Source organism: Arabidopsis lyrata (genome assembly GCF_000004255.2).
Source record: "Arabidopsis lyrata subsp. lyrata unplaced genomic scaffold ARALYscaffold_8, whole genome shotgun sequence".
In the NCBI taxonomy this organism is placed as follows: Eukaryota; Viridiplantae; Streptophyta; class Magnoliopsida; order Brassicales; family Brassicaceae; genus Arabidopsis; species Arabidopsis lyrata.
In genome coordinates, this window is record NW_003302548.1 from 12,382,664 (window position 1) to 12,397,294 (window position 14,631).

Consider the following 14,631-nt stretch of genomic DNA (forward strand, 5'->3'; position numbering starts at 1 on the left):
TCTTGGGGTTACAGGTTACAGAAGATGAGGGTTTATATAGTAAAAGCAAACTCGGTTACAGGCTATATAGTAGTTTAGGATTAGTAGATTGTTTTTACTCGTTTAATTATTGACAAAACGAAACTTTCAAATATGTATATGCATGTAACCTGCCATGAATTAACAAAAGTTTTCTTGCAAACAAACATTTCAAAATATTTATTTAAATAGGTGGATGTTTAATAAATATTTTTATTTGGAAAACTGACGAATTTGAATTATTATTAGTTTATGTTTTTTGTTTCTTCTTTTTTTTTTGTTTTTGCTTTTTTCAGTTTGTGTGTTTATCTTTAACACAGTCGACCCTTGTGAATAAATTATGTGAAGCCATTCCTCATAAACATGGGCATTGCTTCACTTTATTCGACTGACAAGTCCTTTCGATATTTTATCTCAAGGGGATGGGCAAAGGAGATCCTACGTGTCTAGTGAGTACGTCCTTAAATAGGTCCATAAACAAGAATATGGGATGAATCCAAACTTAAGGAAGAGTTATTGGTTCGTGGATTTATATGGAATTAGAAATCCAAACAAAAATCATTTGTTATTCAATCATTGATTTTAAAATCCTAATTAAATTCATGTGTTATTGGTTCTATGATTTATAAATACTAGTTAAAATCATATGTTATTCGTTTAGTCATTTGTTTTTGGATTTGAGAATCCAAATTATGTTTTAAATGGAATTGAATGGAATTGAAAGAGAAAAATAGAAGGATTCAAATTCATGGGTAAACACATGTTATTTCAAAATCCATATATCTTGATTTAATAATTAATAGAAATTTTCAAATTCTATATGGATTTACAAATTAATAAACCAATAACTTAATGTCTATTTTAGTTGTAAATTGTAATAAAATCCTTCCAACTTTGTCATAGTCTAGTCGCGAATTGTCTTGGTAAAGGAGTATGGATCCTTATGTCATGAGCTCAATACCCAATAAATCATTCAAAAAAGCATCTTACGTATGATATATATCATTCGAAGAGGCATCTTACAATATATTGCAACTAATATTCTCCCAACATTCTTGGGTGAAGAGGATGGATCTCTCCTCTAATCTTAGCAAACACCATATATATTAGGCTCCACATAACCTCTTCGAGTCCTCCGAAAGAACATATTCATGTTTGTTCCCCATATATAAGACCTTCTTGACCATACTCATGTGATGGGATAGCAACATCCGGGAGATGGTAAAAAATGCGGATCCTTGATCACCAAATATCCACATAAGCTCATATTGGTTTGTTTTCTAAAGGTCGAGTCACCTACCCTACGCTTAATAAAAGCAGGGCAAGCATGTGTTTCCAACCTTTAAAGACTTTACTAATTTTGGGGTCAATATTTAGTGAAAAGATTTGACGTGTTTCCTTATGCTACTAGAGGTAAATGGTTTAGGTGTTGATTGGTTCTTCCGCTATCACCCGTCTAGCGGTTGTTAGTGGGCGGTTGCGGTTGTTAACGGTTGGTACCAATCGTAGAAACCGTTCTATACCGCTTCAAACCGTTAGAAATCGCTGGATTTCAAAAGCTCATTTCCATAAGCGTTTGCGGTTGCGGATGATTGCGGTTGGTTTAAAACAAAAAAAAAAAATTAAAAAATGAAAATAAGCAAATTAAAATATAAATTATCAAGTCCTATATAATTCACATTAATTCTCAAACAATAATCATTATCTAACTTTAATTTTCCAATATTAATAATTATTTGTGTTTCACTATAAAAAATATTTTTTAAATATTTGAATAATTATTTAGTAATTGTTTATCGTTTTTAATTATTAATTATGTATAAAAAATTTCTACTTTTCATAAATATAGTTGTTAGTGTTGTTATACTTTTTTTTGGTGAGATGTGTTGTTATACTTAAGCACAATTATATATTACATTTTTTTGGTAAATTTTGGTTTAACTGTTATTGTACCCGCTGATCAACCAGTCGTAAATCTTCCGCAAATACATCGTTTTTAACCGTTAAACCAGTCGGTCAAAACGCTATATAGTGCTTGAAACTACAACCGCCTGCTTCCGCAAACTCTCAAAACCGCAACCGTAACCGCTGCGTTTAAACCAGTCAAGCTTTTAATGTCTGGTCATATTTAATTTCCTTATGCTTTTCTTACATAAATTTATTAATGCAAAAAGAAATTCCTGTTTGGAAACTCATTTTTATTAAGATCGGTTAATTTTTGTTTGGTGGCTACATCGACGACATGATCTATTTTCTTCTTGTTTTCGTTAATTGCTTGTTTCTTAATTATGTAAAGTAAAACATCTACTGGAGCGATCTCGTTAACTTTTTTTTTTTTTTTTTTTGAATGAATGTTAAATATATTCAGATCCAAAAAACCCTGTTGTACAATATATGCAACCTTTAATCAAATAGGTTTAGGCTTAAAATATTCAAAAGAGAAGACTAATGATTAGCCGGGACGTTGTCTCGTGCACCAAACCATATACGGAGAGCATCCGCATACTTGTTCAGGCCTTGTTTCATAACTGTGCTTAAGCGATTTCGAATTAAACGATCAATGAACTTGATGAGCTGGTCCGGAGGTGTAGGCAGGTGACCATGCCTTCGCTTGTTCCTTTCTCTCCATAGAGTGTGTATCGTTGCTTGAAACACATAACGCAGGAGAAAAAGGTGGGTACCTGAAAACTCCGATCTCGAAAGAAGAAGGAGCAAGTCAGGGAAGCTGGTTGTGTAACGGTGAAGAAAGAGTCTTCGAGTAAGCCTATCCTGTTGTTAATCCTCCTAGTCAGGGGCGGACCCACTAAGACTTAAAGGGGGTCAGCTGACCCACCTAAAATTCTGAAATTGTGTTATAGTCCTTTAAGATTTGTAGTATTGTTTATATTTCTTTCTCTTTTGACCCTCCTAAAATTCTGAAATTATGTTACAGTCCTTTAAGATTCATAGTATTGTTTATATTTCTTCTGTTATGACCCTCTAAAAATTATTAATTTGTATTTAAACCCTTTAAATTTTATAATAGTTTTTTACTTCTTACTTTTTTTAATACAATTCATCACATATTTTTACCTTTTTTGTTTGCTTCACCCATAAATATTGAACCTAAAATGTGTTTTTTTTTAAAGTGTTTTTTGCTTTTTTATTGTTTTAAAAATTATTAATTATTTTAGTGATATTTTGACCCCCCTAATAAATATTTCTAGGTCCGCCACTGCTCCTAGTGGAGGAGGAAAATATATATATATATATATATATATATATATATAAAAAGAAGAAAAAGGAAAATATATGTTGGTGTCGGCAAGAGTTGTCAAAGATACAACACACAAGGAAAAGAAAAAAAAAAAACAAAAAGAGAGAGAAGAGAAAAAGAGAGAGAAAGGGGATTTCGGCCAGATTATTCAAGACAACGTTTGAGGGCTCTAAAGTGTTCTGATCGGGCTGATATTTTGTGGATAGCTTCGTGACTCAGTGATCTTCAGATTCAACGGTGGAGATTTGGTTTCAACGGTTGTTTTGTGAGAAATCCGAGTTTTAGCGTAGCTGGTCGCCATAGTTCTTCAGCTGGTGTGGTCTTGAGTGTTTGAAAGATCCAACGGTGAGTTCTTCTCGGTTTGAGCTGAAATTTTGCAGAGGTGTTCCTGACCTGTTTATCTAGGATTTGTACGGTGGAGATTTGATTTGGTGACCGGAATCTTAGCGAACCTAGGGTCGTTTGGAACTGCATATTTTAGGCTCTTGTTGCTCTCTGTTGTTGAGTTTTTCTTGTGTTGGAGATTGCTCTTTGGAGCCTTAGTCTCTGTATCTGTTCTTTTGGAACAGGGAGGACGTGGTTGTAACACTCATACATTTGATATAGTGGATTTTGAGTGGACTACGGTCCCGTGGTTTTTCTTTCTCACATCGAGAAGGTTTTCCACGTAAAAAAATTGGTGGTCTCATTTACTTTAAGTTTTGAAGTTATTGCTGCCAAGTCCATTGTATTTTTCCTCACAAGGTTCACATTAGTTCGGGTGAAACTTTAGTCCGCTGCGTAATCGTGTGTCGTTTCCCCAACATAGTGGTATCAGAGCTTCTTGGTTTTGAGCTTTGGGTTTGATAACTTTGGGTTATTAATTTACTTCTGTGAGCGATGGAAAATATGGGCAGAATGATAAGCTTGAATGGTTCTAATTATCATCTATGGATAGGCAAGATGGAAGATTTGCTTTTTGTGAAAGAATTTCATGTTCCAGTCTTTGAGGAGAAGAAACCTGTAGAGAAGACTGATGATCAGTGGAAGTTGCAACATCGCCAAGTGTGTGGTTTGATAAGGCAATGGGTAGATGATAATGTGTTGAATCATATTGAAAATGAGATTGATGCTCGTTCTTTGTGGTTGAAGCTAGAGCAATTGTACGCTCGGAAGACCGGGAATGATAAGATGTACATGATCAAGAAGTTGATTGAGTTGAGGTATCAGGAGGGAACTCCAATGACTGATCACTTAAATGTATTTCAGGGGCTGCTCAATAAACTGTCTGATATGGGAATCAAGTTTGAGGATGAGATTCACGGTCTGTGGCTTCTTGGTACACTACCAGATTCATGGGAGGTGTTTAGGATGTCTCTTTGTAACTCTACTTCGAATGGTGTTATTTCGATGGATATGGTGAAGAACAGTGTCTTGAATGAGGAAACTAGAAGGCAGTCAAATGCTAGTTCCTCAAGATCAGATGTGTTAGTCACTGAGTCAAGGGGGAGGAGTTCATCTAGAGATCCCAAGAAAGACAAGAACAGGAGCAGGAGCAAATCTAACAAATTTGCGAATTTAGAGTGCCATTATTGTCATAAGAAAGGGCACATAAAGAAAGACTGCTGGAAGTTGAAGAAAGACAAGCAACAAGGGAAGCAAGAAGAAGTAGATCGTGTGACAATCACTGACGATCAATTTCTCATTCTTCTTGAAGATGATGCCATTAATGTATGTCAAGACACCAGTTGGGTGGTTGATAGTGGAGCTACTACTCATGCTACATCACAGCGGGATTTGTTCTCTACCTATACTTCAGGTAGTTATGGTTCTGTGAAGATGGGGAATGATGGTTTGGCTCAGGTTGTTGGCATTGGTGATATTTGCTTGGAGACTAGTATTGGGACTAGACTTATGCTTAAAGATGTTAAGCATGTCCCAGATCTTCGGATGAATTTGATATCTACGGGAAGACTTGATGATGAAGGTTTCTACAGTTTACACGGCGGTGGTAAATGGAAGCTTTCACGTGGTTCTTTGGTTGTGGCTCGAGGGGAGAAGCTTTCATCTTTCTATTTGATGCAGGCTAAGGTCTCCAAAGACAGTGTTAATGCTTTGGAGAATGATCATGCCATGGAATTGTGGCATAAGAGACTCGGTCACATGAGTGAGAAGGGAATGTCTGTGTTGTCTAAGAAGGAAGCTATTCCAGGTATCTCCGGTTTGCACTTGGAGAAATGTGCGCATTGTTTGCGGGGAAAACAACACAGGGTCTCTTTCAAGTCTTCTGCACCTTCTAGAAAACCTGAGGTACTTGATCTGGTTCATTCAGATGTGTGTGGTCCAATGAAAACAAAATCTCTTGGTGGTGCATCATATTTTGTCACTTTCATTGATGATCATTCAAGGAAGTTGTGGGTTTTTACTATGAGGACGAAAGATCAGGTTCTAGGATACTTCAAGCAGTTTGTAGCATTGGTTGAGAGACAGACGGGAAAGAAGTTGAAGTGTATCCGCAGTGATAATGGTGGTGAGTATTCTGGACCATTTGATGTTTATTGCAAGGAACATGGTATTAGACATCAGTTCACGCCGCCTAAGACTCCACAGTTGAATGGGTTGGCTGAGAGGATGAACAGAACTATTGTCGAGAGAATGAGATGTTTGATTTCACAATCAGGCTTGGCGATGACTTTCTGGGGTGAGGCTTTAAGCACGGTTGTTCATGTGCTGAATCTATCACCGAGTGCTCCATTGGAGGGTGATATTCCAGAGAGGGTGTGGACCGGTAAGAACGTTTCTTATGGTCATTTGAGGGTCTTTGGGTGTAAGGCATTTGTTCATATTCCCAAGGATGAAAGGTCGAAGCTTGAGATGAAGTCGCGACAATGTGTGTTCATTGGTTATGGTCAGGATGAGTTTGGATACAGATTTTATGATCCCGTTGAGAAGAAGCTCATTAGGAGCAGAGATGTTGTGTTCATGGAAGATCAAACGATTAAGGACATTGACAAGTCCGGAAATCCAACTCAGAGTTATGAGAATTTGATTGATCCAGTGGTTGCTCCTTCTACATCGGTTCACGGTCAGGTCGAGGATGAGGTTCAAGTTGATACACCTGGTGCAGATGCTCCCGCACATGATGATGGTATTGGTGATCATGATGACGATCATGGTGAGACACCAACTACCGAGAACCCTCCTATTGTTAGAAGATCTGAGAGAGGTTTAAAACCGTCGACAAGGTATGATCCTAGTGAGTATGTGCTACTTACTGATGGGGGAGAACCTGAAAGCTTTGATGAAGCTTTAGAGGATGAACACAAGGATGAATGGCATGATGCCATGGGTGACGAGATGGATTCTTTTGCAGAGAACCATACTTTTGAGTTGGTGAAATTGCCTAAGGGCAAGAAGGCATTGCTTAATAAGTGGGTGTACAAGATTAAGCATGATGAGACCAGTTTGTCACCTCGATACAAGGCTAGATTGGTTGTGAAAGGGTACGGCCAAAAGAAGGGGATTGATTATGATGAAATCTTTTCTCCTGTTGTGAAGATGTCATCCATTCGGGTTGTACTTGGATTGGCAGCGAGCCTTGATCTAGAGGTTGAGCAAATGGATGTAAAGACTGCTTTTCTTCATGGAGATTTGGAGGAAGAGATTTACATGGTACAACCGGAAGACTTTGTGAAAAAGGGCAAAGAGGATTTAGTGTGTCGCTTGAAGAAAAGTCTTTATGGTTTGAAACAGGCACCAAGGCAGTGGTATAAGAAGTTTGAGTCAGTTATGGGGGAGCATGGTTACAAGAAGACTACTTCTGATCATTGTGTGTTTGTGCAATGTTTGGTGGAGATGATTTTATCGTCTTGCTATTGTATGTTGATGACATGTTGATTGTGGGCAAGAACTTGAGCAGAATTCAAGAGTTGAAGAACCAGCTTGGAAAGTCCTTTGCCATGAAAGATTTGGGTCCAGCGAAACAGATTCTTGGTATGAGAATTGTTCGAGATAGAGGTGAGAAGTTGATTTACTTATCTCAGGAGAGGTACATTGAAAAGGTACTTCAAAGGTTTCACATGGACAAGTCTAAAGTTCTTAGCACTCCTCTTGCTACACACTTTAGATTGAACAGTCAACATAGTCCGAAAACAAAGTTGGAGAAAGAAGATATGGCACGGGTTCCATATGCTTCTGCAGTTGGTAGCTTGATGTATGCTATGGTCTGTACAAGACCTGATATAGCTCACGCTGTTGGTACAGTTAGTCGTTTTCTCTCCAATCCTGGAAGAGAACACTGGAATGCTGTGAAGTGGATTTTGAGATATCTTCGAGGGACTTCTGATCTGAAGCTTACTTTTGGAGGTGATAAGCCACTACTTGTCAGTTATACTGATTCTGATTTGTCTGGGGATCCTGATTCCAGTAAGTCTACTTCGGGTTACTTGGTAACATTTGCTGGGGGAGCTGTGGCATGGCAATCAAGGTTACAGAAGTGTGTTGCACTTTCTACCACTGAAGCTGAGTTTATAGCCGCAACAGAAGCTTGTAAGGAGTTGTTGTGGATGAAAAATTATCTTGAGGATCTCGGTTTCAAGCAAGATAATTATGTATTGCTTTGTGATAACGAAGGCGCAATTCATCTTGGAAAGAACTCTACATTTCATTCGCGTTCGAAACACATTAATAGAAGGTATCATTGGATACGTGATGTGATTGCTTCTAAGGAAGTGGAACTTGCAAAAGTTCATACGGATGATAATGGAGCTGATATGATGACTAAGTCATTGCCGAGAGGGAAGCTTGAAGTATGCCGAGAGATAGCCGGAATGGCTGTTTCCTCCACCTAGTCGGAGGGGGAGTTTGTTGTTAATCCTCCTAGTGGAGGAGGAAAATATATATATTTATATATATAAAAAGAAGAAAAAGGAAAATATATGTTGGTGTCGGCAAGAGTTGTCAAAGATACAACACACAAGAAAAAGAAAAAAAAAACAAAAAGAGAGAGAAGAGAAAAAGAGAGAGAAAGGGGATTTCGGCCAGATTATTCAAGACAACGTTTGAGGGCTCTAAAGTGTTCTGATCGGGCTGATATTTTGTGGATAGCTTCGTGACTCAGTGATCTTCAGATTCAACGGTGGAGATTTGGTTTCAACGGTTGTTTTGTGAGAAATCCGAGTTTTAGCGTAGCTGGTCGCCATAGTTCTTCAGCTGGTGTGGTCTTGAGTGTTTGAAAGATCCAACGGTGAGTTCTTCTCGGTTTGAGCTGAAATTTTGCAGAGGTGTTCCTGACCTGTTTATCTAGGATTTGTACGGTGGAGATTTGATTTGGTGACCGGAATCTTAGCGAACCTAGGGTCGTTTGGAACTGCATATTTTAGGCTCTTGTTGCTCTCTGTTGTTGAGTTTTTCTTGTGTTGGAGATTGCTCTTTGGAGCCTTAGTCTCTGTATCTGTTCTTTTGGAACAGGGAGGACGTGGTTGTAACACTCATACATTTGATATAGTGGATTTTGAGTGGACTACGGTCCCGTGGTTTTTCTTTCTCACATCGAGAAGGTTTTCCACGTAAAAAAATTGGTGGTCTCATTTACTTTAAGTTTTGAAGTTATTGCTGCCAAGTCCATTGTATTTTTCCTCACAAGGTTCACATTAGTTCGGGTGAAACTTTAGTCCGCTGCGTAATCGTGTGTCGTTTCCCCAACATATCCCATATTTCTGAAGAGAGGTTGCAGGAGAAGAACAAATGGTCGCGCGACTCAGCTGAGCCATTACAAAATACACAAACAGAGGGGATTCCCCTGTTCCAAGACTGCATTTTGTCTCCCGTTGTTAATCTGTCATGAGCAGCAAGCCAAGACATGAACGTGTATTTAGGCGGAAAACCAGATCGCCTTGTGCCATTGCTTGACCAATCCTTTATCTCTAGTCTGGTTCCAGACTTCCGAAGAGAAGAACTTAGCATTATACTTGCCCCCATTACTTCTCCATAGAGGCCGGTCCTTGGCTATGCAGATTCCTCGACATCGAAGCTTCTCCAGCTCCTCTTCAATGCCATTTAAGATGTCTACACGGTGAGTTCTCCTCCTATGACCAGAAGGTGCTTCTGCCACAGAGGAAGAAGACGTTATACCCAAATCAATAAATCCTCGATCCCCAAGTAAGCCATGTAACTGACCCAAGGAGCACCACTTATCATACCAGAATGAGGTTTGTTGACCACAGTTTACCTCCATTTAAAAAAACTCCACAGCCTCGTGTCGATATTTCAATAGTTTCTTCCACATCCAAGAGCCCAAAGTTGAGTTCACCTTAACAGACCAAAACGATCCTGTGCGAATTAAATTTGTTTGAATCCAGTTAACCCATAAGGAATGCTTCGCCGAAACCAGCCTCCAAATCAGTTTGAAACAACAAACTTTATTCGCTTCAACCAGGGACCTTAAGCCTAAACCAGGGATCTCGTTAACTTACCATGAATTCATGTATACATATGAGAGAATTGGTGTTTCTACTTGCGATCAGTTGTAAATTTCCATTAGTTAATTATTTGACATTTTCAAGTTCATAAAAAATCTAACAAATTGAACGTAACTTAAATATAAACAAATATATTATGGATATAGCTCAATCAGTATTAACTAGATCATGGTCCGTGCTATACATCACGAGATTTAATATTTTTTATGAATTAAATTGTATATTTTGTTTGAAAAAATAAGAAATAATAGTGTAATAGTATAGTATAAAAAGGAATATATCATAATATTTTATTTTTATTACTATTTGGATATAATGTTATATATTTTATTTGACGATGGTTGTATATTTTGTTTCTAGAACTAAATAATAGTATATGATAAATTTTAAATCTATATTCTATATCATATTGGATTATTTTATTGTAGGAATTAAATGTTGTTTAATCTTAACTTGGTTGAAAAACATGACTTGGTAATAAAGAAGAAGAGAATATTGTATTATATATCAAATATATTTAGCTGCATTAGATTTGTATTTTTGTTTATATTAGATTAACAATTTATGTGGTTCTATTAGGTATTCATAATTGCATTGTGTCATTGAGAGCAAAAAAAAAAAAATTGTATTGGGTCTAAGTTTTTACGTGGACTATATTGGGTTTTGTTTGGCCCAGTATCATGTTGTTTAAAAAAAAAAAAAGAATATTTGATAAGAATTTTATCTCTCTTCCTTGATTACGGAATAAATCTACGAATTAACAACGTCAAGACGCAAGATAAAACGCAAATATCAATTAAAAGGAATTTTTGTTGACAAGTCTTTCAAGTATATTTTTGTTAGCAAGTTTTAATATATTTGAAAGTAAAAATCTAAGCTTACAAATCTTATCATTTTTTCGTTGTAATTTTGTAGTTTTCAATCTTGAAATCTGGTTAAAGCATATATCTAAGTAGCAGCAATGGAAAATTAAAAGTATTGTACCTTGAATTTTAAAATTCACATCCCAATCAAATGTGAATTTTGCTTTTCCATTATCAAATATAATATGCGCCTGCATAATGTAGAAAAAAATTTATATTAGAAAAAGATATTAACATCAATGTATATGAAATTATATATAATCTGATAATAATAAAGCTAATTAAACTGAAACAAATAAATTTGATTGAGCAAAAATAGAGAAAAAACAATCATATAAAATTGGGGAAAAAAATGGATGTCTTGTTCAGAGAAATAGATGATCTTATATAATGAAGTGGAGATGTCGATTTAGGGTTAAGAAATTGAGATCTTCTTGTGGAATATTCTTGTAGCTTGCAAAGCAATCTTAATAAATTGAATGATAATCTTTTGATTAAATCTTTTAATATTTACATATTCAAACTAAAATAATTAACTAAAAATAGAATATATTTTTTTTTAACAAAAAAGCCTTATTTAAGGAAATAAAAAGATTTGAATATGATCTCGACTTATAGAATACTAGTGTTATGACCCGTGCCTGCACGGGTAAATTTATTGACTTGATTACTAACTTTTTAATAATAAAAATATTGTTGTTTATTCACAAAAACTATTTATTATTCAATTGAAGATTAAGATGATTAAAATCATGGATTTCAATTTTTTGATCATGAAAAATCATACCTTTTTGCCGATAGTTTAAGTTCCTTTGAGTTTTTCGGTTTCAATCTCATCCTTTTCGTTTGATTTATTCTCCATAGTTCCATACTTTTGAATTTCATGGTTTTGAATGGAGGATGAAGCAAATAGAGAATTTCTGGTTTTTAATCAAGTGAGAATTTTATAATTGACTCTTTGTCGGATCTTAGCAATCGTGGAAGAAGTGTAGAGATCGTGATGAGTAGAATTGAGGAAACGGTCTTCTAAATCCCAAGGACCGATAGAAGAAGTTGGAAAATAAAAGTAGAGAATTTGGGACTTAAAACAGGTGTAACATGGAGAGAGCTGCAGTTAATAGTGAAATGACTTGTGAATTATTAGATAAGGATTCAACATTAAATATATTTAGAAATTTTGTATTTATTATGAAAATCTTGGAAATTTCTTATACATTTGTAGAAAATAAATGAAAAAATAGATTATGTAGCATTTATTTTTTAAAATTTTAATAAATACTAAAAATAACAAACGAAAATATAGTTACCAAACTCGGATTAGTTAGCAATTTAGTTTTTAAATTTAAGATGTACACCAAAAAATTCGTAAAAATTTTATTAAATAAATTTTAATAGCACGAATTTATATCTAAATCTAAACAAATTATAACTACCAACAATATTTTCAAAAGATTTTATGGAAACTGAATAACAGAAAATATTTGATGCGTGATTAAGGTAAATAAAAACGATCTATTTCTATTTTTTGATTAGTGAATACTTTTATCATACGTGAATAACAACATTTTCTGTATAAATTTTATTTATAACAATTATAAAATCTAAACAAAATCTCTTTAATATCTTTAAATCCGTTTGACCCGTTCACCCGTTAATATATATTAGTGACATGAAATTAAAATGATTATGATTAGAAATATCTAATGGCATATATTGTAATTTCTTACAAAATCAACGTTACGACTTATATGATGTACTTCCCAAATAATAGTATAGGATATATTTGACGTCGTTAATTATAAATTATATTATTTCTAAACTTATATAATTAATTTAGCTGAAATATTTTATGTGGTGTTATTTCTACTCGGCTTCATTACTAATATTTTATGTTATGATTAATGTAATGATGTAAATATACAAACTATTTCTTTTTTCTGTCATCTGATTAACTTAGCAAAGGTAAATATAAAATTACATATCGAGAGTCGAGACCATGCGCCAAAGGCCCAAAGATGTCGGAGATTAATCTCAATTGCTCTTCAGAGTCAAAGAATTAATCTACATACTCTCCTCCTTTTAATGAAAGGACGAAACTCTCTAGTTGTACCACCACCTAGTTGTTTCTCCTCCTACTTGTACCTCCTCCTACTTGTACCACCACCTAGTTGTATCTCCTCCTACTTGTATCACCTAGTTGTACTACAACCCTAGTTGTACTACAACGTAGATGTACCAGAATATTCCCGAATATTCCCTAGTTGTACCAGTTACAACCCGTATAAAAGGATTCGAACCCTGGGGGCGCGCGCGTGCGCATGGAGCTCGCAACCACTGAGCTATTGTGTTTTTCGTTGAACACTTACCGATTTAATTGTATTTAACCCTTATCACCCGAAATCAACCCTCATTAAGGGTAATTTTGTCTTTCTACCATTAAGGAGTATTTGAGACTAAATTTTGAATCTGAGGAGTATCTGAGAATTTGATCGAAAGATTGTCCCTTCATTGATATGAATAAATAGATTACAAAAATAAAATGTTTTCTCGAATATGAGAAAATATTTTGGCAAAAAAGAAAAAAGCATAAAAATATAGAATTTGTTTTGGCAGAAAAGGAAAAGTATTAAAATATGGAAATATATTGGCAAAGGATAATAAAACCATATATTCTCTAACAAACTTGGATCGAATTGTATACCTATACCGGTATAAATACACGAACTACATTAGTCCAAAATTCAGAAATCTCTTTCTTCCAAAGCAAAGCAAGACTCTGACTTCGGAAGATTTAACCTACGTTTGTCTCCTAGTAAAAACGCAATCATCATCATGTCTTTGTCTCCAAAAACAACCGTTTTTGTGGTTTTGTGTTTTCTGTTCGGGCTCGCTCCATACTTCACTAGAGCAACAACCGATGAACTTCAAGCTAGATGCGACTCACACAGCTTTAACAACGGCAAACACTTCCGTTCATGCGTTGACCTTCCCGTGTTAGATTCTTTTCTACACTTCAGTTACGTTCGAGAAACCGGAGTGCTTGAAGTTGCGTATCGTCACATCAACGTTGAATCTTCTAGGTGGATCGCTTGGGGGATAAACCCGACAAGCAAAGGCATGTCAGGTTCTCAAACTCTCTTGGCTTACCGTAATTCCACGTCTGGTATTATGCGTGTCTATACTTCCTCAATCAAAGGCTACTCACCTACACTTCAAGAAGGTCCTCTCAGCTTCCGTGTATTGCAACTATCCGGTGAATATCTCAATGGAGAGATGACTATATTTGCTACTATAGTGTTGCCTTCTAACATAACCGTCGTGAATCATTTATGGCAAGACGGTCCCTTGAAGGAAGGTGATAGACTTGGGATGCACGCCATGAGTGGAGATCATCTTAAATCCACGGCTACTTTGGATTTGCTGTCCGGACAAGTCACGACCTCAAAAGCAGCTAACGATAACATGTTACTAGTCAAAAATATCCATGGACTAGTGAACGCGGTGTGTTGGGGTATTTTCATGCCTATTGGTGTCATAGCTGCAAGGTACATGAGGACCTACAAAGGACTGGATCCCATGTGGTTCTACATACACATCATTTTCCAAACCACTGGTTATTTCGGTGGTTTATTAGGAGGATTAGGAACTGCAATCTACATGGCTAAACACACAGGAATGAGATCTACACCGCATACCGTGATAGGGATCTTTTTGTTCGCTCTAGGCTTTCTACAGATACTTGCCTTCAAAGCAAGACCGGACAAGGAACATAAGTACAAAAAATATTGGAATTGGTACCATCACATTACCGGATATGTAGTGATTGTACTAAGCGTCTACAACATCTACAAAGGCTTAGCCATCTTGCAACCCGGAAGCTCATGGAAGATTGCTTACACTACCATCATTGGAGTCATTGGAATGTTCGCGACCGTGATGGAGGTTTTGCAATTTAAAAGTAGATGGGGTGGCTTGTGCTGCAAGGAATCTGAAAACCTAGAAGCTGATCAAACTGTTTCCACTAATGTGTAGTCTT

General features: G+C 36.0%; 1 protein-coding gene across 1 annotated transcript; it reads left to right on the forward strand.

Annotated features, from left to right (window-relative positions):
* The first annotated feature begins 13,213 nt into the window (after nt 1–13,213).
* Nucleotides 13,214–14,631, forward strand: LOC110224146 (cytochrome b561 and DOMON domain-containing protein At5g48750-like). The gene has a single exon (XM_021021627.1). The coding sequence runs from the start codon at nt 13,428–13,430 to the stop codon at nt 14,625–14,627; it is 1,200 nt and encodes a 399-aa protein (XP_020877286.1). The 5' UTR covers nt 13,214–13,427; the 3' UTR covers nt 14,628–14,631.